Source organism: Labrus mixtus, chromosome 15 (genome assembly GCF_963584025.1).
Source record: "Labrus mixtus chromosome 15, fLabMix1.1, whole genome shotgun sequence".
NCBI classification, from domain to species: domain Eukaryota; kingdom Metazoa; phylum Chordata; class Actinopteri; order Labriformes; family Labridae; genus Labrus; species Labrus mixtus.
This window is the reverse complement of record NC_083626.1, coordinates 3,480,490-3,506,250: the sequence shown is the minus strand read 5'-3', so window position 1 is coordinate 3,506,250 and position 25,761 is coordinate 3,480,490. Positions and strand designations below refer to the sequence as shown.

Sequence of the window (25,761 nt, the reverse complement as noted above, 5' to 3'; positions counted from 1 at the left end):
AAAATGCATATGCGACCTTTAATGTCTTTTTTCCACTTAATGTTGTATGTTAGTTAAAGTGTTAAATTTAAATTTAAAATGTTGATATTGACTCTATTATCTCTGTGATTGTTAATTGTTGTAATTTCTATTTTAATGTTTCTTTTCTGTTTGCCCTGTTGCTGAAATGTGCTATCTGCATGAGCTTGACTGCACTCAATCACACAGAAGTTTTTTAAGGAACAATAAGCAAGTCTTTTCCAAAACTTGACATGGCTTCACGGTGAACTTTTTTCTTAATAAACAAACACAAAGAATTTTATTACAACCAACAGGAGGATAAATACACTACTGAAGACAAACTAAAACATCTGACTATAGCAGGCGTTCTTTTTATACTTGATTGTATAATAAAATAAAATAAATTTAAAAAAAGGACCTACAGCTTTTTCTCCAATCAATGTAAAACATTCATCATATCATCCATATGTACATTTTTTTTTTACATCATGTAGTGCTGAACAAATGATATTCTTAATATACTTAATGCCGACAAAACACGTTAATACACCAAGTACACACCGAGTTTGTCTTCACTTTCATGTCAACACAATTCATCATGACATAATGATAAAGTAGCAGTAAATGGTTGCCATTTGGACAACATTTAGAAAATTAAATAGCATTTTTTCTTATATGTGCTACATAAAGCTACTGGCTAACTGAGGTTCTTAAATAAACCAAGGCTGCTAAAAAAATATGTCTTGCTTGTAGTGAAGTACATTTTAAGCCGTAACCAGAAGTGTTTCCATCAAACCAACAATATTTTCTTTTCATGCAATCACACCGTCTGGTATATCATGGAAAAGACTCCAGGTTAAGGGTAAAAGGCATTGAAATTACAGCAGTATGTAGATTGCACGAGCACAGTGGCTTTCAGAGGATAATTTATAACAAAGGTTAAATGTGCTGAGATACATAAAAAGGCAAGAACATTTAGGTTTAGAGACATGCATCGCTCTTCACAGTATTCATCTATGGGGGGGAAAAAGGTAGATATCCTGCCTTCATAAGTTATTCATGATCGCAGGAAGCCACAGTGCTTTTGTTTTCTGTTTACAAGGCTGTAGCAGCAGCATTTGCCTCAATAAATACGACAAGTGACGGTTGAAAACAGCATGCATGTTTATGAGGATATGCTAAAGGTCCTGTCCTACAGTAGTTGCTCAAAAGTTTGTAATATATTAACAGTACAATTACCGAAACGTTGCCATTAAATGTTTGCAAGTTAGACAGTGTGCGGGAGTTGATGGACACATTGCTCTCCTACGCACATGTCTTTTGAAATGGATGTACGAAGGTTTATTTTTTTTCTATTTCAAGTTTGTAATATTGACACAACTTTAAAAGACATCTGTAACTATTAAACATCTCAAGTGCAAAACAGTTAGCCAAAGTCTAGCTTTGCCAGGGAGCCGCACATAGGGAGCCGTTTCAGTATGACAACAGGTAAAAGTCAGTTTTATTTGCCGGGGGTTATCTTGTCTAGTCCAGGCCAGGAAGGGATGTAGTAGCGCGGCAAAGTGCCCTCCATCAGCCTCTCCATCCACAACCCCAGGCGGTCCAGCTTGTGGTGGATCTGCAGGGTGGATAGGCTGCGGGATTTGTTGGATTTGCGCGGTGGGTGGTCATCCCTCGAGCTTGACCTTGACCTCCCCCCTGAAGAGCCCCCTTCGTCCTCTGATGACTTATTGTCAAAGTCTTCTCCCGTATAGACCGGCTTAAACAGACAAAAGTACTTTTTGTGGCCGTTAAGTGCCAGCACGAAGCCGGTGAAGTCCATCTTGTGGTGGCTCCCGTCATCCTCGTCTGCATCGATCTGTGTGGCGTCCTGGGCGTATTCCAGCAGCATGTGCATCCACTCGCAATGCTTGTCGATGTTCAGGAAGGAAAAATGCAGTGTAAAGCTCCTAAGAGAGGGTTGAAAGAATGCATGTGAAGACAGGAATGTTTAGTAGACTGTAAATGTCTTTAAACATGAACTTCATTTGCTGAGATGGAATGTGATGAGAAGTTGATGCTTAGCCTACCCTGTGAAGGAGTAGACCTCTTTGGCAAACTTGCTGAGTAGGATGTTCTTGGAGGCATCAGTGAGCACCAGCACGATGTTCATGTGTCCTGGCCTCAGCTTCACCAGGTTGCTAATGTAAGTGATATCTGTCAGCTCCGTCACCTCCACAAAATTCTTCTTGGGAGGCCGACTAAAATCAAAGAGAGAAAATAGAGCTTTGAAACATAACGATAAATCCTTCGCTTGGTTAAAAAAAAATACAAAAAGTAGTCAATGCTTGCCTTGAAGTACTACTGGCCCCTGGTGACCCATTTTCTGCTTTTGTTCCTTCTTTTGCCTTGGGTTTAGTTTGCTTATCATCACTTGAATCGCTGGAAAAATATTTTTCCCCCAAAAGGAGAACCAAGGGGACAAGAGTAAAATGTACAGAATTAGTTCTATATTCTTTGGCCTTTTTTTTTTAAACTCAATGTCATTTAATTCCTGTATCTCAGGAAAAGGTGATGTTGCCATAGATACAATTTAGATGGCCTAGTGAAATGCATGTATTGTAAAGCAACCAACCTGAAGGCCTGGATGACCACAGTTCCAAACAAAATGAACAAGGCAGAGAAGATGAGGGACAGAAGAGGCATCATCTCCCGCCTGCAAACCATCAAGATGTTTTGAGTGCATCAACACAATTTATTTACATCTCAAGAAGGTGTGGTTTTTCTATACACGGTGGAAAACAACTTGCTTGCCAATTTCAAACCGCTTTAGTATAATTTTATACTCAATACAATACTATCCCTAGCATCAAATTATTATATCTTGAGTGAGGCCTGTCTGATGAAAGGCGAGGGCATGTGGAGATTTTTCCATTAAATTTAATTTAATTGGAGCAGCTTCTGGTGTGCAGACTTTTTTGTTCAGCACCTAATACTTAAACTTTTTCGGATGTGCATGCCATTTTTATCTTGGGTGAGTGACCCAACAACCTAAAACAAACATGACTTCAAACTTTAAAAGAATTGTACCTACCAGTTGTTGTGCAGAATATCGTCAATGACTTCAGAGAGGTAATCATAAGATGCGTAGATCCATCTGATTACAAACATCTATAAAACACGATCACTTTTAGTATCAGGACTGGTAGGTGATATTTAACGGTTCATAGTCATAGAAATATTTCTACGATCAGACGACATACAGAAGCAAATTCGTTGTTGAGCTCGGGCAGCATGGCGTCATGGATAAGGATGGACGGGTCCTTCTGGAGTCTCTCCAGCTCCTCCAAAAGACACTGCTTGTCTTCCTCACTGCCATTCCAGGCAGTGACGGGCTTGAACAAAGCCTTGCCTGCAGCGTTACGCCTCTCCAGGATCACCACCTAAGGAAAGCATTTAAACTGATAATATAAATGTTGAATAATTCACTTAATAATACACAAGTTTTTAAAGCAAAAACATGTTACTTTTCCACTTCAAAAATTGTAGTTTCAAAGTTGTTCTAACAGTACAACAACTTTAAACAGGGGGAATGGCAGGCATCCTGTGTCTGAAGATCACCCCAGTTTCCTGCTTATAGCACTATGTAACTTTGGCAGCGGGTCGCGGCTTTCTCGTGAGAAGTGCTTACATCTTTACAGTAGGCCTACTAACCAGCTAGCCCATTTCAATACTGTTTGATACGATGGCTGAGGCTAAGAGATGGAAGAGGAAGGTGATGGTTGAAGCTAAGAAGAGAAACAGAGAGAGTGAAAGAGCAAAAGGCTGAGTGTACATCCCTGCAGGAATTATTATAACGATACATTAGGCTGTATCGTTATCGGTATCTCGTTTTCTCATGTTTAGCAGCATTTCAAGGTGCATAAAGTCATCTTATGCATTGACCACAAATGCATGATGTCTGTGATGGGGAGCCATAACAGCACTGTGTTTTACGACAGTGAAGTTGCACATCGAAACTAGAGCGTGATCGAGTAATCTGCCAGCTGATAATATCAGCCGACATTAGCATATCAAGTGACTACCCGTAACGGCTAATTGTATTGCAGATATGCGCTAATATTACTAGATGTTTTTACCAGCCAAATAGCATTTGATTTGAGTATCGTTGTATTACATTAGCATTTCTCAATATGGCTGTCACCAGCAGAATGTGCTATATGGATTACAACAAGCATTTTCACCAGAGTGTCAAGCGGGGATGCCAGACATGCCCAGTTAATTTCAAGTTGAGTGACCATCTTGTCTTCTTTATAAATCTTTTCCACAAGTGTTTGATAACTGCATTTGAGGTATCAATGCAATGAATGTATATATCTATCTCTACAGATCGAAGATAGATCCAAAAAAAGATATCGGCCAGTAAATCGGGATTTTCTAACCCTAACCCCCTGATATCGGTCTAAAAAATCCGATATCGGCCGGGCCCTAATAGAAGCCTTGAGTGGGTACAAAAGGGCACCAAACCGAATTCCTACATATTGTTGCTTTAACTCAAAAATATTTTTGGTACCCATCTTGTTGTGTGAGAACTGCCTAAATTCATGACTTTGTATCAAATCAATTTACACATTTTTCGACAGCTTATTTTGACAAATATGGAGAATTTTTTCACGTTATACTGTGAACGAAACCTATTCTTAAATCCCAAAACATTTGATACATTCACCGCAAAACTCACATCCAAAGTGTTGTCCATAAATGAGTTTACCTGAGGGTGTGACTGTGTACTGTCCTTGTTCTGCGCAAGAATGTCGCATAATGGTTGTTGTAGCCGCTGGTACACATAGGCAAATCTCAAAACGTCCTTGGTATTTGTAGAAGCGAAAGAGAGAAATGCCTGGTTCCCGAAAGAGAAGGTCTCGTCATCACCTGTGATCAGCAGGACACAGTATCTGAGGGGAGGGGGAGGGGGGGGACTCTATTAGCAATGAGTAAGCGCTAATCCCTTATCTCAATTGTTTTATCAGTAACAACAGATGCCATTAAAGAAAGTGTTAGCCTCTCTTACTTCCTGCGTCTATGGAACTGTTTGACAGGACAGAGCTCATCAAAGAGTTTCTGATTGACCAGCCGTGGCGCAAGGAGAAATTTGTTGTTTGACATGAACTCATCAATAATTTGCTTTTTCATTCCCTTAGCCTGTGTAAAGTACAGAAAAAAAAACAGAAAGATAAAAAGAAGTGAGAAGACATCTCAGTGAAATCGAGCGAACCTGGATCAGCAAATAGACAGCCGTGAATATGAAAAGGTAGTGGAACTATTTTCATCTCTTGAGCTCCCTGCTTCTGAGATTTACCTGTATAATGTCAGCAGGCTTGTCCGTGTTCTCTTTGAAGACCAGCATGGTCGGGGCATAAGTGTTAATATTGAACTGTTTCTGCAGATCGGCTGTCTCTGAAAGGCCCTGATCCACATAGCCAAACTGCAAGTAGTCCTTATATGCAAAAGCTGTCAGCTGTGGAGAAGCAGAAATACATTACTGATATGTTTGTGCTGGTTTTATATATATAAAAAAAACAGTACAAAAACAGCAAAATCAACCGCCTACTTTGTAGAGAAGAGGAACTACAGGAACTTGGTCGAATAAAAGCACATGAGGCTTGTTGAGTTCATGCCAGCTGTTCAAAAACTGAAGGTCGTTCTTGTCTGTGACCTAAAACCAACAACAAAAATCAATTTGTATTTGTGCTGTCAATACATCTTGTGCATGTCCTTTATGATTCTGTTCACTTGAACATAACATATATAGCAATGCATTACTCATCCTCCCTTACTGTACTTTTCTAAAGTGATCAGAGGACGCATAGATATTTACCCGATCCACTAGTCTCTGAGGGAGAAGGTCTTCTACAAACTGCCGCAGGTGCTCCTTTGCTACAGCATAATGGAAAAACGTCACTTTGCCATTAATGACTCCAAGTATCGATGGCGTGCGATGAGCACCAAGGTGATTTGCCAATCTCCTCTCGTAGCCCACATCCACCACACCTATTCCAACACCTACAAAGACAGGATATCAAAAAACATACACATCAGCTTCTTCCACTCGCCCTGTGCATATCAATACATGACATGAGGGACAATTTTTGGAAGATTTAGAGGTTTTATCCAAACCTAGAGTCTCCATCTCCTGCACTACCTCTTTCCAGACAGGCTCGATGTGGATGCAGCTGAAGCACCAGTCAGAGGTGATCTTTATCAAGTATGGCCTCTTGTAGCTGTCAGGCACCACGTCGCTGACGTACTGATTGAAGTGCAAAATGTACCTGCTGTCAGCAAAGTCCCTGTGGTTCTTGCTGTTGAAGGGAAAGTTGAAGAAGGACTCGTCGAAGTAAAAGCTGTCATGGCGATGACCGTAGCGGCTGCTGCTGTATGGCTGGGTGTCATCAGTCTGACCATAACGGTCATAATTGGAACGTTTTTCTTCGTTGGACAGGATCTAGATTTTGAATATTACAAATCTCAATATGACAGACTGTATCTTTATGAATATGTTAGTGGCTACAACCATAGCTTGCGTACCCAACACATAATAAGGTATTTGGTAACACACAAGACAAAAAATGTCTAATTTCGATTTTCAATGACTGACCTCATAAGATTTGGTTATCTTGATGAACATGTCCTCAGCACCTGGATTTTTGTTTTTGTCAGGATGCCTTAAAATGAAAATTCAAATTAGTTTAGCAATGAGTGAATCATATTACAAGTCAGTAACGCGTGAAAATACTTACCATTCTTTTGCAAGACGCTTATAGACCTTCTTGATCTCCGCCTGGCTCGCAGTCCTGGTTGCCCCCAAGATTTTGTACGGGTCCATCTCAGGCCCAGCCTGGGATGTTCCTGCCAGCAGCACTGACAGGAACACCACTAGAACCATCGTCAAAAACATCTTTGACCCTGCCATCACTGTTACCTGTAGGACATCAGATGAACTATTAACAGCAAGTGAAATGGAAACACTCTGAATTATTACAAACGTTCAATCTTGACACAGCCTTCATTTGCTGACATGCACATGTTATACAGCTCTTCCCTCTGTACTGACTTTAGCTCTGTAATCATGCAAAGGGATCAAAACAGTCGAGCAGCTATAGCCTATATGTAGGGGATTGCATGCAACTTATGAAGCAAGGCAAGCGACGTAACATATGTCAGCCATTTTATTAAGCAACAGACACTAAAATATCATAACTCCTCTGACAGGACATGAAAGGGAAACACGTAATTCCTCGAGGAACGTGATAAATGTGTGCATCTTTTCATTTAGGTTAGATGCGTTGCTACACGAGCTAGCAGTCGAGCAGTGTCAACGCAGCAGCTCTGCATTTACCTCGAGCAGATCACAGTCAACCCGCACTGCGCCACATGATTAAAGGAGGTTGAGATGCTCCTAAGGCTGCTGCTTAATGCTTATTTGAAAAGACAGCGAAATGCAAATGGTGTGGTCAGTAGCATCCTACAGCTCCTCCAAGGAAGGCTGAGAACCTGCTGCTGCTGCTGCTGCGAGTCAGGAGGAGGAGCATACCATTGAGGAGTGTGTGGGGGGGGCGTCCAATGCCGAAGGTGCTTTTGGGAAATTGAGTATGGAGAGACATTTTAGCCTTCGTCTGAGTATATTCGGTTTATTGCTCGTCATGTCGTCATTTTATCGTGTGAATGTGTAAGGATGATCTTATTGCAGCGGCGCCCAGTTGTGCAATCAAACGCACCCGACCCCCCGCCCCTTTCTTTACTCTCGCATTGGACCAATCACAGACAACGGTGATGTAAACAAGGAAGTAGCGAACGCAACCGAGCCGAATGAGAGAAAAACTTCAAATACGTATACAAGAATAAGGTATATTTTTCTCGTTTAACAACACATGTGCGAATTGTACGCAATTTAGGCTTTCGACTGACTTTGTAACCATACTCTATCCGTGTCAGCTTTTGTTATACGTCTCCTTCTGCTTCGCTGTGGTCGTCTGTAGGCCTATGTATTAGAAAATGGAAGAAAGACACAAGAAAATTCTTCAGCGAAACAGGACCAATCTCGTCACAGAAATGGAGCCTTCAAGCCTTTATGACTGCCTTTTTGAAAAAGGAGTTTTCACACACGACATGATTGATGCGATAAAAGTAAGACAATATTTTTTGTCACTGTCGAGTTTCACTTTATTATTGTCGTTGTTGGTGAAATGGTGATGAACGCTATGTCCGGGTACACACCTGTACCTGTGTCTCCTTTCAGAGCTCAGGGACCCGACGTGACCAGTCCAGACAATTAGTCCGGGATCTGGAGACCCGTGGGAGTCGGGCCTTTCCATTCTTTCTGGAGTGCCTTCAGGAGACAGGTCAGCACAGTCTGGCAGAGAAGCTGCAGAATGGAGCTCCAGCTGTTCATGTACATCCAACACTAACTCCTGTTGTTCTCCCTGATATACGACCTCTCCCAGTTAGTAAGTGTGTCGTACTGCTTCTGTGTCTCTAAAGGTTTGAAATGATTGTCACCCTACCGAAGTCATTGCAATCACTTCCTTTCTGGAATTGTTTAATATTTGGTGTCATGTTTTTTTATTTTTTTTTTATTTATTTATTGCACAAAAAAAACATAAACATAATAGATCAATGGAAAAACAGACAGTACATAATGATTAGTTAATTAACAAACTATACATTTTGAAAGAAATGTGCTGGAGGAGCCAAATAAACCCAGAGGGGCTCGTGGAGTGGCCCTCCTGAAGAGAAATATGTAACACAGAGACATTTATTATTTATACACTATTAATGTAGTCCAAGCAAAAACAATAAAGCTAACAAGAACACATACTCAATAAGGTGTAAAAGAAAGCAAAACAAGAAAGAGACAAACTAAAGAAGATGTTTTGTTTCTGTTTGGACACTTTGTTCCCTGAATAGCCCCTCCTGTGGATATTGATAAGCAAAGAAAAGACAATGTTCCTGTCTCTCCAGCACAGAAACTTGATACAACTCCAACGCCATGTAAGACATTGTTTAAAATAATAATAATATTAGGAACAGTCTAGCAAGTTCCATGATGCTTGACTCATACTGATGCTTACATCACAGCACCTGAAAGCGAGTTCATAAGGCCCAGGCTGCCCAGCAGAACTCGCCGGGATAGCACCTGTGCACAGGTGAGCACCAGTTCATTATCTTGCACTTACTAACTATTAAAAAGGCAAAGCTTGCTGAAGAACAAAATAACTTCCATCCTGTTGAACTTAAACACAGCATTTGTCTCTTCTCTGTGTGTCAGAGCTATAAAATGGATGCGAGCCCATGTGGACATTGCCTCATAATAAACAACGTGGAGTTCGATCCTGAGAGCGAGCTCAGCAATCGCAAAGGGTCCAACATAGACTGTGATAGGCTGGAGAGAAGATTCAAGATGCTCAATTTTATTGTGGAAGTAAAGACAAACCTAAAACAAAGAGTAAGACTCTCTTCTTTCATCTCTACGTCTGTTACCAGATCCAAAAACGGTGGTTGTTAACATTTTATTTTTTCCCTTTCAGCAAATCAAACATGAACTGTCAGCTTTATCTAAGAAGGATCATTCACTTTATGACTGCTGTGTGGTTATCATGCTATCCCATGGAACTGAGGTAAGAAATTCCTCATGAAAATTCTGATTGTTATATTGCTCCAAATGACGTATAAAAAGCTCACAGGTTCATATTTATGGTTATAGGTGAGTCACAGCCGCTTCCCTGGTGCTGTGTATGGTGTGGATGGGCAGTTTGTCACGGTACAGTACATCACAAACTACCTCAATGGGCAGCATTGTCCATCTCTGCAGGGCAAACCCAAACTTTTCTTCATCCAAGCCTGTGGTGGAGGTAAGTTACATATGTTGTTGAGTAACTCAAAGCACCATAGCATGTACACAAATCTATAATCCCCCTAAACATGTTTAAAACATGTAATGCTCATGAAGGGGTAACATGAGAAAACTGTTTTTTGTCCTTGAGATGAAAGAGACACTGGTTTTGAGGTGTCTCCTGATGAGTTTGAACCGTCATTCGGGGGAGTCGATGATCAGACCGATGCCATGCCCATGTCGTCCAGCAGCGACTCTCTGAGCACGTCAGATGAGCCGGATGCCCGAGCAACGCTGCCCACCCCGAGTGACATTTTAGTGTCCTACTCTACTTTTCCTGGTATGTGTGTGTGTCCATGTGAGCAGCATTCATGCGTATTGTTTTTAGATGCAAGCTTGAGCCATAGACCTTTCTCTTGAAATGTCATTTTCCACTTTGCCCATGTTTAAAAAAAAAACAGGTTATGTGTCTTGGAGAGACACCCAGTCAGGCTCTTGGTACGTAGAGATACTGGACAGTGTTCTTGAGAAAAATGGTGCCACTGATGACTTGGCTACAATGCTGATGATGGTGAGTTTCTTACCTACTGACCTTTTTTGGTTGTTTGATTGATAAATAAAAATGTCTTGGGTTGCTGGATAGCCTAATGTTCATATCACGCGCCCCATGTACTGATGCTATAGTCCTTGTCCTTGGCGGTGGCTCCAACTTTGGTCCTTTGCTGCATTTCTTCCCCTACTCTTTCCTCCCAACATTTCCTGTTTCTCTCCAGCGGCCCTATCCAATAAAGGCAAACAGCCCGCCCAAAATAACTTTAAAAATGGCAAACTGGCAACTATATTCATATATACATTAACTAATTAATTAGATTTTCACATGAACACCTATAATTTAAGGTTGCTTTTCAGTGACTCTATTTGTAAGTTTTAATAATGGAGTTAAGGTGAAATGTTATTAGTTTTGTTACAAGCAGACACTGAAAATAAAGTGCATTTTATAGGCAACACAGGAAATATGGCTCAATTCTTTGAGCAATTAAGTAAAACAAACAAAATAATTTGTAGCCGACTATAACACAATAATCTGTAACATTTTAGAAAACATAAAAAGTAACTGAATGTCATAACACTAAAGATAAGGACCTGGCTTCCCATCATTTCCTGTCTCTCTTCTGCTGTCCTATCCAATAAAGGCAAAAATGGCCTTAAGGAATAATTAGAAATCACACAAATACATGTGTCGTATAATGAATTGCTCTTTCTTTCAGGTAAACAATGAAGTCTCCCAAATCTCTGCAAAAGGCGTCTACAAGCAAATGCCTGGTTCCTTCAACTTCCTCCGCAAACATCTCCACTTTCAGACACAAGCATAACTGCCAATTCCAACCCAATACCAACCAGTTTCACTCTCAGGGATTTTCAGCCAATTTTACTATTTTGTGGGTCATGACCAACATCTCTTTGGATTTTGTTTCATGGAAGTTGCAAATAGTATGCACTTTCTAAATTGTGGTCTTTTACTGGTACATTGATGTCTTACTGTACTCTTATAATGTTTAATATGTTAATGAACGTTTTGGACTATTTACATACTTTGAAAAATTTGGCTTGTGGTGGTTTTTTTTAATATTCTTGCTGTCTTCTTGACCACAGCAGATTCAATTTGTACATTTATAAACAATCAATATAAAGGATTTTGCTGATTCCTTTTACAAGTCTGGTTATTTCTTGATTTTGTTGACAAAATGGGACTTACTGTGTGTAGAGGGATGTTTAGGATATTGGGGTTGATGGGGAAAAAAACTAGATAGGAGCCACAAATAAGTTACTGTGTCCTATTTTAGTTAAGTTAAGTGCCAACCTAAGTGTATTAAACAGTGATGGAAGAGATTAAGAATTTCATTAGATATTTACACTATAATACATGACATTTGAATACATCCATCCATCCATTATCTATAACGCTTTTCCCATTCGGGGTCACCCGGGGGACTGGAGCCGATCCCAGCTGTCATTGGGCAAGAGGCGGGGTGCACCCTGGACTGGTCGCCAGACATCACAGGACTGACATATAGAGACAGATAACCAGCCGCACACACATTCACACCTACTTTCTGAGTAAAGAGAAAATAGTTAGCCTGTCAGTTTCACTATACTCTACAGGTCCAGACTGAAGCAGCATATATAGAGTGAAATATGAAGTTCTGGCAGAATAATGTGCTTACAGTGTAAGAAATGTCTTATTTGTAAAACAGCCTGGCCTTTTTGTTTTTTGTCATTAATTTTTTGTCTTTCCATTTCGCTGCCTGGCTAATGCTGTTTGGACCTGTCCTGGCTCGGTCTCACTTTTGAAAAGTTGCTTAAATCTTATTATGATTGTATTGATGACAGATTATAAATGTTTTCTCCTTCCCTCTTTTCCTCCTCGTACTTATTTTTCTACAATTCTACAATTCACTTAGCAGATGCTTTTATCCAAAGCGACGTACATCAGAGAGTAAGTACAACACAAGCAAGGATCTAGAAAAAAAGGGAACATTGTCAGTAAGAGCAAATGATCAGCTTTGAGTCCGATTGGACACATAGGTGCCGACAGGAAGTGACCAGAGGCAAAGCACAACATTGACGGCAGTTCTTGAGAGCGCTAATCAGTATAGAAACCATCTTATAAGTCATTGTTATCAAACAAAGACAATCGTCACAACCATCATCATCATCAATAATATGGAGCCCATCATCATTAAGTTAGTAGGTATTCATGAAAGAGCTGGGTCTTTACCTTTTTCTTAAAGGTGCAGAGGGACTCTGCAGATTGAATGGAGTTTGGAAGTTCATTCCACCACCGGGGGGCGACAGAGGAGAAGAGTCTAGTCAGCATCTTAGGACCCTGTTGTGAAGGTTGGATCAGACGCCTTTCATTGGCAGAGCGTAGTGGCCGGGAGGGAGTGTAGACCTGGATGAGAGAGTTAAAGTAAGGAGAAGCCGTTTTTGTCGCTGTTTTGTAAGCGAACAGCAGAGTTTTAAATTTAATGTGAGCAGTAACTGGGAGCCAGTGTAAGGAGATGAACAGTGGAGTGACATGTGCTCTTTTAGGAAGGTTGAAGACCAGTCGTGCTGCTGCATTTTGGATCATTTGAAGAGGTTTGATAGTGCATGTAGGAATACCTGCCAGTAGAGAGTTGCAATAATTGATGCGTGACATCACAAGAGCCTGTACCAGGAGCTGTGCAGCATGTTCTGACAGGTAAGGTCTGATCTTCCTGATGTTGTACAGGGCAAATCGACATGACCGGGCAATCGAGGCTACTTGAACCTTAAAAGTTAGCTGGTCATCAATCATGACACCCAGGTTCCGGGCAGACTTTGTGGGCATGAGTTTGGTTGTTCCAAGCTGGATATTGATCTGTGGTTGCATAGAGGGACTGGCTGGGATGACAAGGAGCTCAGTCTTTGAAAGATTGAGTTGAAGGTGCCATTCATTCATCCATTTAGAGATATCAGCAAGGCATGATGAGATTCTTGCTGAGACTGTAACATCGCCTGGCGGGAATGACAGGAAGAGCTGGGTATCGTCAGCATAGCAGTGGTATGAGAAGCCATGAGAGCAGATTATTGAACCAAGTGAGCTTGTGTATACGGAGAAGAGAAGGGGACCAAGCACTGACCCTTGAGGTACCCCTGTGGATAAGCTGTGCGCTTTGGACACTTCTCCCTTCCACGACACACTAAAGGATCGCCCAGAGAGGTAGGACACGAACCAGCAGAGGGCAGATCCTGAGATGCCAAGTTCAGAGAGCGTGGAAAGGAGGATTTGATGGTTGAGTGTGTCAAAGGCAGCAGACAGATCTAGCAGTAATAGAACTGATGACTGACCCGCAGCTCTGGCAGCTTGTAGCGATTCTGTTACTGACAGTAGTGCAGTTTCAGTAGAGTGGCCCTGCTTAAAGCCTGACTGATTTGGGTCAAACAGATCGTTTCTGTATAGGAACTCAGAGACTTGCTTAAAGACTGTGCGCTCAAGTATTTTTGACAGAAAGGGCAGAAGAGAAACCGGTCTGTAGTTTTCAACCTGGGCTGGGTTTAGTGTGGGTTTTTTGAGCAGAGGGGCTTGCTTGCTTGAATTGAATGCGAGCTTGCTTGAATGCGGTGGGGAACACACCCGTTGACAGAGAGGAGTTGATGATATGCTTAAGTGCAGCATTAAGTGTAGAGGAAATGGTCTGCAGGAGGCTTGATGGTATTGGGTCCAGAGGACAGGTGGTGGGCCAAGAGTCTAGCACAAGCTTAGAGACTTCATCCTCAGTCAGAGAGGAGAATGAGTCGAGTGAGGCACTTTTGGTTGGTGCCTTTGGGCTGAGTTGGTCAGGCTCAGAAAACTGGTTACTGATGGTTGCAACCTTTTCAGTAAAATACGAGGCAGACATGTCTGGTGTGAACAGATCGGAGGGTGGAGGAGGAGGTGGTTGAAGAGTTAAAAGCAGAAAACATTTTTCTTGTATCTGTGGCATTGCATATCTTGTTCTGATAATATGTTGTCTTGGCCGTTTTCAGGCTGGAGGAGAATGAGACAAGTCTTTGCTTATAGTCATTGAGGTCAGCGGACTGTTTGGATTTTTGCCATTTTCTCTCTGCTGACCTCAGTCCTGCTCTTTGCTCTCTTATGACTTCCGTGAGCCATGGGCTAGGGTGGGTTTTGCAAGCGGGTTTGGACACCAGAGGGCAGAGCTTGTTCAGAGATGAGGCTAGTGTGGAGCAGTGTGTCTGTAGCCTCGTCTGTAGAGAGTGCGGTAAAGACCTTTTGGGCAGGCCTTGGCAGCCATTACCTCGTTAGACAGCTGAGCTGGCTTGAGCGATCACATGTTTTGGTGGTATGACACCATTTGTGGGTGTGCCTGAGGGAGTTCCGGCAAGGAGATTGTGAATTGAATAAAGAAGTGGTCTGATAGATGTAGAGGGGTGACAGTCAGGTTTGCTGTCGAGCAGTTCCGAGTCAGAATTAGATCAAGAGTGTTGCCAGCTTTGAGTTGGGACCTACGTGAGGTCAAATGAGGATAGGAGAGCAAGGGAGTCTGTTGCCTGGGCTTTATCAGTGTGTATATTCATGTCTCCCATTACAACCAGTGGTGTTCCATCATCAGGAATTTCTGAGGGTAGCATGTCCAGTTCCACAACACTGGTGTACGGTAAATGATAGCAATGTACATTTTAATAGGAGCAGTAACCAAGATTGTGTGATATTCAAATGAGGAGTTCTTGCTCAGTGGGAAGAGTTTATTGAATTTCCAGGTATTAGAAATGAGGATACCTGTACCACCTCCATGCCCAACAGAGCGGGGTGTGTGTGAGAACACTGTGTCAACAGAAAGAGCAGCTGGTGTGACTGTATTTTCTGGGCGGATCCAGGTTTCAGTAAGGGCAAGTGCCTGAATGTCTGACATTTTTGCAAGTGCTTGGATGAATTCGGTTTTATTCACAGCACATTGACAGTTCCAGAGGCCAAAAGTAAATGAAGGGTGGGTAGAAGAGGCTTTCTTAAGCAGAGACAAGTTGTTAAGATTTTGTTGTCTATGACAGATGTGTCTTTTCCTGTTTCCATGAATGACAGAGATTTTTGTTTTTCTGTTAGACTTATTCCTTTTGGCATCCAACCTAAGAAAATATTACACAACACGCCTATTCCCCGAGACATCTAGGCACCAACAGAACATTTGCGCAACTGCTATTTTTGATTTTTTTTTTTTCATTCTCCCCACTCATTATAACAGGAACATTGTGATTTATGTACCCCTGAGGTTGTATTTTGTACTCCCACCCACTCAGCCTCATGTTATCCAAAACTAGTTGTGCACATGTCTCACGTGTTTTCTCTAAAATGTGCAAGTACACTGAAATAGGTTGATCTCAATTCAGATTATGAAAGTGCTTTATTTCATTCTGTGCCATAGACGAGACTTTTTATCTCAAAAGTGCTGTCACAGTTCATCGTCGTTTCCTCTCATTAAGGATGATATTCATAAAAATATATACCTATGGGTGGGCTGTGGTCAGCGGTCAACGCTCAACTGTAAGGTTGGAGGTTCGATCCCAAGCTCCTTCAGTCACATGTCAAATTGTCCCTTGGGAAGACACTGAACCCCAATTCCCTCCCGCTGCACAGCATGTGGCGTGTTATACAGAATAGACTGGTTGTACTGATTATCATCAACCAAACGTTCACGTGTCCTAACTTAAGGACAACATCTCTTTGTCCAGGAAACTGAAAGCACCTGGTACGGTCTTGGTAAAGTATTGAAAACAACCAGAATTCTTTACTTGTCTTCATCACAAAAGTACAAAATTTTCCCTTAAACTGGGGCTTCTATTACTTAATCCTTCTCAAAAGCTGCAGAAACATGTTCTTTGCTGTCAATAAACTGAAAAAGGGGATGCCTATCAATTATTTCAAACCTTTGCGTTTTTCCATAATAGGATGTTATTATGGTTTTAGGTTTATTCTGTTATTCTTTTCTTCATTCATTTATCATACAGCTAATCAAGCCTTCAATACCTTGCAATGTTGTTTGGATACTGATAACCATAGAATAAACCACTTTCTTCTTGACATGAATACACAATAACCCTTTATTTCTGTAACAATTTTGTTATTTTTCTTCTCCAGGGCTGGCAGCCTTTTGATTGCCTGTATGTGTAAATATCCTTGATAGGAGTGTAGTGGAAATGTTTTCACATTTGTTTTTTTGTATTGAACTAATGCTTTGACTTTAGTTCAGGTCTGACCTAAGCTCTTTGCCGCATGTCGTCCCCCAGTCTTTCCTCCCGACGTTTCCTGTCTCTCTTCGGCTGTCCTATTTAGTAAAGGCAAAAATGGCCCAAAAAATATAACTTAAAAAATAAATAAAATTAATAATAAAAATGTGGGTTGTGATCTTCCATTCTGGAATTGCTTATGGATCCTAAGGCTGGACCAGTTGCAAACCACTTAACTAAAGAAAGGAGTTTAATAAAGGAGTTTTCCCCCCTGTGATGCCCCCATCACAGCAATACGATACGATTGTCCCCTTTTGACTCCTACAGTCTGTGCAAAGAGACTGGATACTGGATGCCTGCCATCCCACATTGGATCGTCATGTTATTCTCATTTTTAAAATCGTTTAGGGGAAAAAAGCCAATTGAAAAGGAGCCACTGGAGGCAGTTTTTGAGCAATAGACAAAGTTTTCCCAAGATCCAAATGAATAAATAGTGAGAGTGTTTGTTCCCAACATCAGTCTCACTGCTTGCTGGGTCCTGTATAACCATGCTCCACTTCAGCATCACAGTCTGTGAGTATACTGAGAAACCACTTTCTTCTTGTCATTAATGGACAAAAACCTTTTATTACTGCAACACTTTTACTTGGCTGTTTTTTACCAATTTTCTCCAGGGCTGGCAGCCTTCTGTCTGCTTGTACATGAAGGTAAATATTGTAAATATGAGGGTAGTGGAAAAGTTTTCACACATGTTATTTTCTGTTGAACCAATACTTTAATTTCTGTTTATAGGTGTCACTTCTTACAGAGTTACTACATGTGAGGGCAACAATGTCCATCGCCTGAGCTGTGGTATGACTTGATTTCCTAGAACACTGTGTCCACATAATGCTTGACTTTACATTGGCAGCCCTGAAGAGCTTGTTTGCTTATTTATTATGGTGTTTTGCTCTAAATCTGGATGAAAAGGGAAAACATTCAGACGTGATTGTTAGGGTTGAACAGAATCAGTGGATTAGTTGCCACAGTATTCGTCCAGTTGAGAGCATTTTATTTCTTCAAAACAATTATTAACAATTTATTAATCAATGAGATGCTCTTTTCCATCTTTTATAATCTAAACTTCAAAAAAACAAATTTCTCCCTCTCTGCTAATAGATTCTGGAGTGATCAGTGTTCAGATGTCAGTGTACGGACGTAAAGACACGCAGACCTGCAGTGAGGGAAAACCTTCAGGACAGACTTCTAACACAGACTGCTCTATGAGCGAGGCTCAGGGTGTCCTCAAAGGATGGTAAAACCGTATTGTGTTTCTCTTCAGATGTCTATGTAACCTCATACGCTTTGTTGAGTGAAATGTCAACGTGCTTCACCGTCTTCCTCGATCTTCTCCCTGCAGGTGTGATGGAAAAACAGTGTGTGAATTCAGCTCAGCTGACTTCAGTGTACCTGATCCATGCCCGGACACCTTTAAATACCTGCAGACCAACTATGACTGCCTTCCAGCAAGTAAATCACATGTTGACGATTATAGGTTATGTGCAATTATTTCTGAGCAACTGAATATACGTTATTACTCATTGAAGGGACATCATTCATCACAGAAATGTTAAATAAAAAAGGGCCTATATTTTTCTTTACTTACATGTTTTTGGCTTTTGGCCAAGCTTCAATTTCTTTGAATTATTCAAACAGCACATGATGGTGCAATATCTGTTAGCAAGAATTGGGCAACATTTATGTACTGATCTGCTTTATGTGATCTGTTTGCAGAAAAATGCATATTAACGTTTTTATTTATTTTATAAAATGCATTAGGGTTTGAAAATGTACAAGTACATATAATGTTAATCTCTGTTCATCTTGATGTGTTTTCACAGTATACCATGTGACATGTGAGCACTCCTTTGCACACCTGCAGTGTGGTAAGATCACATGTCCTCTTCAGTGTTTTTATTTTTAATTGCTCTTCAGCATCACCACATAACACTTCCTCCCTTTATTTCTAGACGCAGGGCAGGTTATATTTGTCCAGGCTGCTAAATATGGACGTACTGACCCGACCAAATGCTTCTACAAACGGCCTGTCTCTCAAACCTCAAACGTCTACTGCTCAATTCCTGCTAGCAAAGTTGCTGAAAGGTACAATTACCATGGTGGAATTTACTTTTCAACTGCAGTACATTTCTCACCTATACATTGTGAGACTATGCACTTTCAACTACTCTTAACCCACATTTTTGGAGTCCAGCACAAATTTAAACCAGTATTTTTTACCTTGCCTTTACAGCTGTAATGGAGAGAGCAGCTGTGTTATCCAAGCCAGCAACTCTGTGTTTGGAGACCCCTGTCAAGGGACTTACAAGTACCTGGAAGTGGCTTACACATGTGAATGTAAGTGGCTCAAAAAGCATTTTCCTCCTACCAAAGCTGGTCTGTGGTCCAAATGTCTAACAGTAACCTGTATCATATGTTCCTGCAAGTGTTTGCAGCATTAATAATCCCTCAAATGTAAGCCCTATCATTTTATCAAAGTATTCAAATGTAAGTGTGGATAAATTGGGGTTGTGTATAAGTTTATGTGCTGACAAAGTGTAGATGCTGTTTAGATCAGAGGTTCTCAACTCGTCTAGCCTCAGGACCCACAACCAACTCCTCCAAATTTCTCAGTCGGCACAAAACATGTGACAGAAGCAAGAAACTGAACAACAGAAACATGTTTAAAAAGTTTTTTTTCCAGGCACAAATTTGCGAAACCAGTTAAAATGGCTCCGCAACCCAGCCCCACCCACCAGTTGAGAACCACTGGTTTAGATCATCCCTCAGTACCATAACCACTAGCTCATAAATGTTTCTAAAGGGGATCTTTAATCTTCCGTTGTCGTTGTTTTACAGATCCTGTGAGCTCTCCAGATGAGTCTGCCTGACATACTGGACTAACAATAAGATCATTACACATCAGTACAAACAAGCATCAATAAAATACATTTAATACAAACTATGTCTCGTCTGTTTGTGATGAAGTTCTATCACTTTGCCTTTGTGTTAATATTGATATTAATCCAAGAAGAAAGTTGCACAAGAAAAGCCTCATAAGAACATCAGCTTAAGGTCAATCATGATGACTGTCACTTTATCAGGTCATTCTGGTTCTTCCACGGGCAACAGGCAACTAACAATAGAAACTAACAATAGGTGCTTCAGAGTACTCCAGGAAGTTAGAAAAAAGAGACACCCACAAAAACCAGCAATGCATAACAACATTTGTGTGTCACTTCTGGGTACCAACACCTAGTTATGTTAACAATGTGTACTGAAGTTCCTGCTTCTTCAAGGAAATTAAAGACAAAATGCATTAAAAGGTGTTCTAAATGAAATGTGCAACATCTCAATTGTATTTCAGTTTCTTTTAAACACCCACACCATGTTATTGTAAACTAAGAACAATGGGAGAACCATTTTGTTCCATTAGTTTCTATGAAAAGTAAGCCCCTGAATTAAAAGACTGAGTCACCTTGTATTTAACTCAAAGGCAAAAATAAGTCTATGGTCAATGTGTGCAAACAGACCAGACCTGCACTTTGGAAATAAATACTCTGCATTTCATGTGAGTTTTGTTGTTTCAAGACTCATTATTTGCAATGATATTCAACAAAATAAAACATTTTGAACATCACATTAGTTAATGGGCTTTTTTAAAAAAAAAAAAAACATAGCCTCAGGGGCGACCAGGGCCTAGAGGTTGGTTTGCGTGCCCATGTACGGAGGCTGCAGTCCTCAAAGCAGGTGTTCTGGGTTTGAATCTGACTTGTGGCTCCTTTCTCGCATGTCATTTACCACTCTTTCTCACTCTCCTCGATTTTGGCCCCTATCCACTTTCCTGTCTCTACAATACAAAAATGGAATTGAAATCCAACTTTTTACCCTGTATTGTGAGACATGCTACACACACATATATGTCCGAAATACACACAAGCACAGACACATAGACATGCAGAGAGGTGTCAGAGTGGGGGTGGGTGCATGGAGACTGGGCCCCCAAGCAGTTTGGGGTCCGGAGTCTTGCTCAAATGCACCTCGGCAGTTCTCAGTAAGAAAACTAACACCTCTCCAGAAACCGTTCTGGACTTGGTCAGTAATAGGACTTGAAGGTGCAACTCTCCAACTGCCAACCCAAGTCCTTCCAGTCTGAGCTACTGCTGCCCGACCCACCCAGCAGCGGTGCGAATGTCTCATCTTGTGCTTTTTTTCTGTTGTGTGAATCAGCATATCAATCAATCTTTTCCTACTGTACATCACCACTGTCCTCATACAGGAACTCTTTATCCACCCTCTGTTGTGTCAGACCTAACAAAGGAAGCATTCTGGTCTGAATGTTGTTTTCTTATACACAGAGGGATCAGGGCAGGTTGCAAAAGGTTAAGCTATTAGTAAACAAGGAAGCAACTGCAGCTTAAATTCAGGTGTTTCGGACTCAACCATCATCAGTTCAGCTGCTCACACCAGACGAGATCTTCTAAAAACAAAACATGCTCCGCTTCAAACTCAGCAACACCCTATGTGAGTACACCATGAGTGATGAGGACTAAAAATATCAGCTGTGTGATTTCATTCTGAGAATTAAGTGCATTTTTGTTTTGTTTCTGTCTTGATGAAGAACTCAAAAGCCTAGATATATTTGGAGTTTTCACTGAGACTATATGTTTTTAGGTATGTATTTTATATAATATTAATTGAATCAAAATTACCCATTAACATTTGGTACTTCTTTTCTTCCAAGAGGACAGTTTTGATTCTCCCCTTAAGATCTTGAACTTTAGGCATACAAGCCAGAACGTTCTTATCTGCTTTATAAATTAAGTCAATCCCATGCATATACATATTATATAGTAATTGCATAAATGAAGCATTGGCAGAGAGCACATATGTTTACAAAATCATCTGCAAACAAAGGAAAATGTTTGTTTGTGTAATAATTATTTATTATATATCTATATTGGAATGATTATTCTGAATTAAGGGATGTTAAACATTTTGCTGTCATCAATTTAGGGAAGCTTCTTAGGGGATTCCCCGTAGTCTCCTGGTATGAAAAAAAAAAGTTGGCTCTACGCATAGGAGGAAGGAAAGAAACAGAGAAGAGAGTTGAATTAAAGAAGGAAAAGGGAAGAGAGGATTCAGATTCATTAGGTTTTAACAGGTGTGGTTCAGGTGTGGCCTTAATCCTGAAACTTTGCTTAATAGCATCACTTTTATATATGCCAGCAAAACATTCTGTCAAGCAATGTATAATATTTATTAAAGACTTTCCTTTCAATGCTGGATTAAACAAGTCCAAGTTTTTTTATGTAGCCCATTTAAAACTAACTCACTTGACCAAATTGCCATACAGACTAGAACACAATATAAGAGACGAAATGTGAATAAAATGAACAGTAACAAATCCAATAAATAAAACTATGACACAATAAATATGAGCATTATAAAATGTGAGAATGTAAAGCTCAACTTGAATCAAAAGCCAATGCAAAGAGGTCGGTTTTAAGCAAGGATTTGAAATATTCCATGAATTGAGCAGGTCTGACACTCCAAAGATTCTGAGCAGCGACCGTAGGCGCTCTGTCACCTCGGGTTTTAAGCCTGTGTCTAGAAACATCCAAGAGCATTTGGTGTCAGCAGTGCTTTAACTGGAGCATGTTGGTGCAAGAGTTCAGAAAAACAAGATGATGCCGACCGAGGTAAAGTCGAAAAAAACAGGTAATACATCTTAAACTGGATCCTGAAACTGACAGCAAGCAGGTGGAAAGAGGCTGGTACAAGCGTTATATGATCTCATTGTTTCTTTCCAGTCAGAGGGCGTGCTGCTGCGTTCTGAACCAGTTGTAAACGCAACAGAGATGTCTGAACGACACCAATTTTTTGCATTCATTTTTTATGAAGACTGTATTTATTATTACTGTCAGCTATTTGTGACAAACGTATTTGACTTCAAGTGGCTAATCATCATCATCATTTGAAGAAAAATATGTCAGGCAGTTCTGTTGGCCTGAAAGCATCCAGAAACTGCAATATAGGACCCATAAGACTCAAATATTTGCTATGGTTCTAATTTAAAGGAGTATGTTCTGATACATATGTTCACGCTCATGTTCATGTTTGTGCTATATGTGCTGTATGTACACTCAGAAATTTTTTTTTAACAGATAAAAAAGTGTCAGCACTAATATTTGATTTGAATTTGGGGTAACACCTTTTCAATGATATCTAACATTTATACTTTGAAATCCATGCAACTATATTCTGCAGATTTTTTCTAATATGTGTTTGGATTTGTCTTTTCCAGTGCTGGCAGCAATATGTATGCTCATGACATCAGGTAAATATCAACATTAATAACAAGATTATGCTTATTATGTTTATACAATATGGGAATTGAAAACGCCTCAACTTACACTTTTATACCTGTTGTTTTAGTTGCTTCCATTGACACAGTTGTCACCTGTGATAACAGCCAAAATGTCCATCGCCTGAACTGTGGTATGACTTAACTCATTAAGGTTTTTATTGTCAGAAATCCATTTTAAGCATCAGCCAAACCTGTAGAAGAACATGTAGAACAAAATTCACATTACATCATCCCTTATGAATCAAACATTTTCGCTCGGGTCTTGATCCCCAATTGCTTGATTTGTGTCAATCAGACAATGGAGTGATCATTGTGCAGGCAGCCCTGTATGGGCGTGCAAACACTATGACCTGCAGCATGGACAGACCAGAAGAACAGCTCGCTGATACAGAGTGTGCTCTGGATGGCACAGTGGACATCCTCAAGAGAAGGTACAAAATACCCTTACAATACTGGAATACAAAAAATACAATATTCAATCCTAAATGTGGCTGTTGTTGGCACTGAGGTCCCTAATTAGTTCAATGATGTCAATGGGCTTGAAAAACAACAACATAACCTCGAGGGCGCCTGAGCCAAGAGGTTGGTTTGTGTTCCCATGTGCGCAGGCTGCAGTCCCTGAAACAGGTGGCCTGGGTTCGAAACCGATCTGTGGCTCCTTTCTCGCATTTCATGTACCACTCTCTCTCTCTCTCTCTCCATATTTTCCGACCCTATCTACTGTCCTGTCTTTACAATAAAGGCATTAGTGAGAGCTTAATTATTTCCCATAAATAGGGGTGCAGCCTTGTGAAGTTACAACTGATGATGCAAGGCAGGTCTGGTCCATGGCAGAGATAAGACAAAAAAACTGTGAACATGTAGTCTGACCAACAGTGGGGGATGTAATGAGTAAAACATTGAGGACCAAGCATTGATCCTTGCAGAACTCTAAAATGATGCTCTAAAAAGTTCCATCAAATAAATGATTACTTGTTATCTCTACGTGCCGTGTAAACCCTTTCTTGTACTGACAGCAATTAAGTTTTACTTGAAACTCCGACATATTACATATGCTGACAGCAGTCACTATTTGAGTTTAAGTGCGTCTTTGCTTTGGGCTAAACACACTTTCGTATGACTTACCCACAGGTGTGACGGCAAGCAGATGTGTGAGCTCAGCCCAAACGTAGTCCGTACTTCTGATCCCTGCATTGGCATCTACAAATATCTGGAAACCAACTTCACCTGCATGCCAGCCTGTTAGTCACATCATTGCAAGAAACCAAAAATGCAAGAAGCTGCATCCTCTTCATTATTATGTCTAATGTGATTTATTGGTGTTACTTTTTCAGTTCATCTTACTGCATGTGAGCACTCTTATGCATATTTGCATTGTGGTAGGTGACTTTTATCATGCATTCAAGGAAACATTTGATAAACAACACAATTACATTTAGATGGTATCTGAACAACAATCAAGCTATTTTCCCCCTTTTTTCCCCTTCGTGCCATATCAATCTTATCAGATGTAGGACAGGTTATATTTGTCTTCGGTGCCGATTATGGACGTCATGACCGCACCACATGCTCTTTTATGAGACCTACCTCTCAACTCCAGGATGTGGTCTGCTCACAACCCACTCAAAAAGTAGCAGACAGGTACAATTCCAACTTTTTTTCAACTTATACCTGAGGTTTAAGGAATGAGAATCACATTGTTCTTAACGTTACCACTACAGCAGGGTGATGGTTACACATTCGTAATGCCAGTTACTAAAGAATGCCTGCAGATAACGCCTCTACTCACTCTTTATGTCACTGTGTGTCCACAGCTGCAATGGAAAGAACAGCTGTATGGTGAGAGCCAGCAACTCAATGTTTGGAGACCCTTGCGTGAATACTTACAAGTACCTGGAGGTTGCCTACGTGTGTGAATGTAAGTTGTTCAAACAACAATCAGAACTGTTCTTTCATACCTTCAAAAGCTGGTCTGTGGTCAAAGTGTAAAACTGCAAAACATGTGAAATAGGAAAATATAACGAAAGGAGAGAGTCAGTATGTAAATGCTTAAACAAGTGATGATAAAAACTAATACAAAGGGTTGACTAATCCAGTAATATTCACATTTTAGAGCACTTTAAACTGTTTTTAAGTGTCTGTTCTGATAGAGTTAATGACTATTTTTGACATGTTGTCATACACAACCACTCAAATCTTTTTTTCCCTTTTGTTCTGATGCAGATCCTCTGAGCATGCCCTATGAAAACATGGTGTAATAAAACAAGATCCCATTACACATGGATTAAATGAACAACAATAATCAGTAGAAAATGTCCTGTAAGCACTCAAGGAGTGTGCCAATGTGTTTAGATTACTATAAGATACCATAAACATGTGTTCAATAAAATACATTGATCTTGAAGCATTATTCATGTCCGTTTATGAATAATTTTACAATGTTGATCATAATAATTAAATGAGTGTATATAACAGTACACATGCAAAGCATCATGAAGCCAAACAGATCAGGATACCAGGTTAAGCTCCAGTGTAGCACTGTCAGTGTTCGCTTATTCTGGACTCTGCTCTTCAAGCACAATTCAACACAAGGAACCCTTGAGTTTTTCAGGAAGTAAAAAAACATACAACAACTATGCAACAACAATGGTTGTGGGAGTTGTCAGGCAACCTGGACTGTGTTATTCCAAAAGTTTCAATCCATCCATTGTCTTTACCGCTTCTCCATTTTTGGAGTTGC

At 40.5% G+C, this 25,761-nt stretch overlaps 3 protein-coding genes across 6 annotated transcripts; 2 read left to right on the top strand and 1 right to left on the bottom strand.

Annotated features, from left to right (window-relative positions):
- Window positions 1-279: 279 nt before the first annotated feature.
- On the bottom strand, window positions 280-7,561 carry LOC132989679 (dnaJ homolog subfamily C member 16-like). Of its 2 annotated transcripts, none has more exons than XM_061057436.1 (15): window positions 7,376-7,561; window positions 6,777-6,977; window positions 6,635-6,701; window positions 6,157-6,481; window positions 5,858-6,042; window positions 5,591-5,695; window positions 5,339-5,497; window positions 5,051-5,181; window positions 4,751-4,934; window positions 3,243-3,422; window positions 3,074-3,150; window positions 2,615-2,695; window positions 2,332-2,421; window positions 2,070-2,240; window positions 280-1,949 (listed from the first exon to the last, which is right to left on the bottom strand). In XM_061057436.1, the coding sequence occupies exons 2-15, from the start codon at window positions 6,947-6,949 to the stop codon at window positions 1,502-1,504; spliced, it is 2,376 nt and encodes a 791-aa protein (XP_060913419.1). In that variant the 5' UTR covers window positions 6,950-6,977; window positions 7,376-7,561; the 3' UTR covers window positions 280-1,501. The 2 variants fall into 2 exon arrangements, with proteins under 2 accessions (XP_060913419.1, XP_060913418.1); XM_061057435.1 differs by having other exon boundaries at window positions 6,777-6,958.
- Window positions 7,562-7,739: 178 nt separating this feature from the next.
- casp9 (caspase 9, apoptosis-related cysteine peptidase) lies at window positions 7,740-11,571 on the top strand. Of its 3 annotated transcripts, none has more exons than XM_061057255.1 (11): window positions 7,740-7,882; window positions 8,016-8,163; window positions 8,276-8,483; window positions 8,944-9,027; window positions 9,115-9,182; window positions 9,305-9,481; window positions 9,564-9,653; window positions 9,740-9,887; window positions 10,020-10,208; window positions 10,330-10,439; window positions 11,137-11,571. In XM_061057255.1, the coding sequence occupies exons 2-11, from the start codon at window positions 8,032-8,034 to the stop codon at window positions 11,239-11,241; spliced, it is 1,311 nt and encodes a 436-aa protein (XP_060913238.1). In that variant the 5' UTR covers window positions 7,740-7,882; window positions 8,016-8,031; the 3' UTR covers window positions 11,242-11,571. The 3 variants fall into 3 exon arrangements, with proteins under 3 accessions (XP_060913238.1, XP_060913239.1, XP_060913237.1); XM_061057256.1 differs by having other exon boundaries at window positions 7,776-7,882; window positions 7,972-8,163; XM_061057254.1 differs by having other exon boundaries at window positions 7,776-8,163.
- A 5,513-nt stretch (window positions 11,572-17,084) lies between these two features.
- On the top strand, window positions 17,085-25,431 carry LOC132989523 (rhamnose-binding lectin-like). The gene is made up of 18 exons (XM_061057212.1): window positions 17,085-17,188; window positions 17,290-17,322; window positions 17,408-17,467; window positions 17,774-17,909; window positions 18,015-18,124; window positions 18,496-18,540; window positions 18,625-18,757; window positions 18,906-19,009; window positions 19,511-19,536; window positions 21,136-21,175; window positions 22,959-22,991; window positions 23,090-23,152; window positions 23,317-23,452; window positions 24,153-24,262; window positions 24,356-24,400; window positions 24,530-24,662; window positions 24,836-24,939; window positions 25,245-25,431. The coding sequence occupies exons 1-18, from the start codon at window positions 17,164-17,166 to the stop codon at window positions 25,277-25,279; spliced, it is 1,371 nt and encodes a 456-aa protein (XP_060913195.1). The 5' UTR covers window positions 17,085-17,163; the 3' UTR covers window positions 25,280-25,431.
- The last annotated feature ends 330 nt before the right edge of the window (window positions 25,432-25,761 follow it).

What these genes read in the sequence shown, in the direction of transcription:
- casp9 (XM_061057255.1), top strand. Translation starts at nt 8,032, where the DNA reads ATGGAAGAAAGACACAAGAAAATTCTTCAGCGAAACAGGACCAATCTC. An exon ending in CATCCAAGCCTGTGGTGGAG is followed by an intron (nt 9,888 to 10,019) that starts GTAAGTTACATA and finishes TTTGTCCTTGAG; the next exon opens with ATGAAAGAGACACTGGTTTT. An exon ending in GTCCTACTCTACTTTTCCTG is followed by an intron (nt 10,209 to 10,329) that starts GTATGTGTGTGT and finishes AAAAAAAAACAG; the next exon opens with GTTATGTGTCTTGGAGAGAC.
- LOC132989679 (XM_061057436.1), bottom strand. Translation starts at nt 6,949, where the DNA reads ATGGCAGGGTCAAAGATGTTTTTGACGATGGTTCTAGTGGTGTTCCTG. An exon ending in GTACACAGTCACACCCTCAG is followed by an intron (nt 3,423 to 4,750) that starts GTAAACTCATTT and finishes TGCTTTCCTTAG; the next exon opens with GTGGTGATCCTGGAGAGGCG. An exon ending in GAGGTCTACTCCTTCACAGG is followed by an intron (nt 1,950 to 2,069) that starts GTAGGCTAAGCA and finishes ACCCTCTCTTAG; the next exon opens with GAGCTTTACACTGCATTTTT.
- LOC132989523 (XM_061057212.1), top strand. Translation starts at nt 17,164, where the DNA reads ATGCTCCACTTCAGCATCACAGTCT. An exon ending in TGTCCATCGCCTGAACTGTG is followed by an intron (nt 23,153 to 23,316) that starts GTATGACTTAAC and finishes TGTGTCAATCAG; the next exon opens with ACAATGGAGTGATCATTGTG. An exon ending in CTTCACCTGCATGCCAGCCT is followed by an intron (nt 24,263 to 24,355) that starts GTTAGTCACATC and finishes TTACTTTTTCAG; the next exon opens with TTCATCTTACTGCATGTGAG.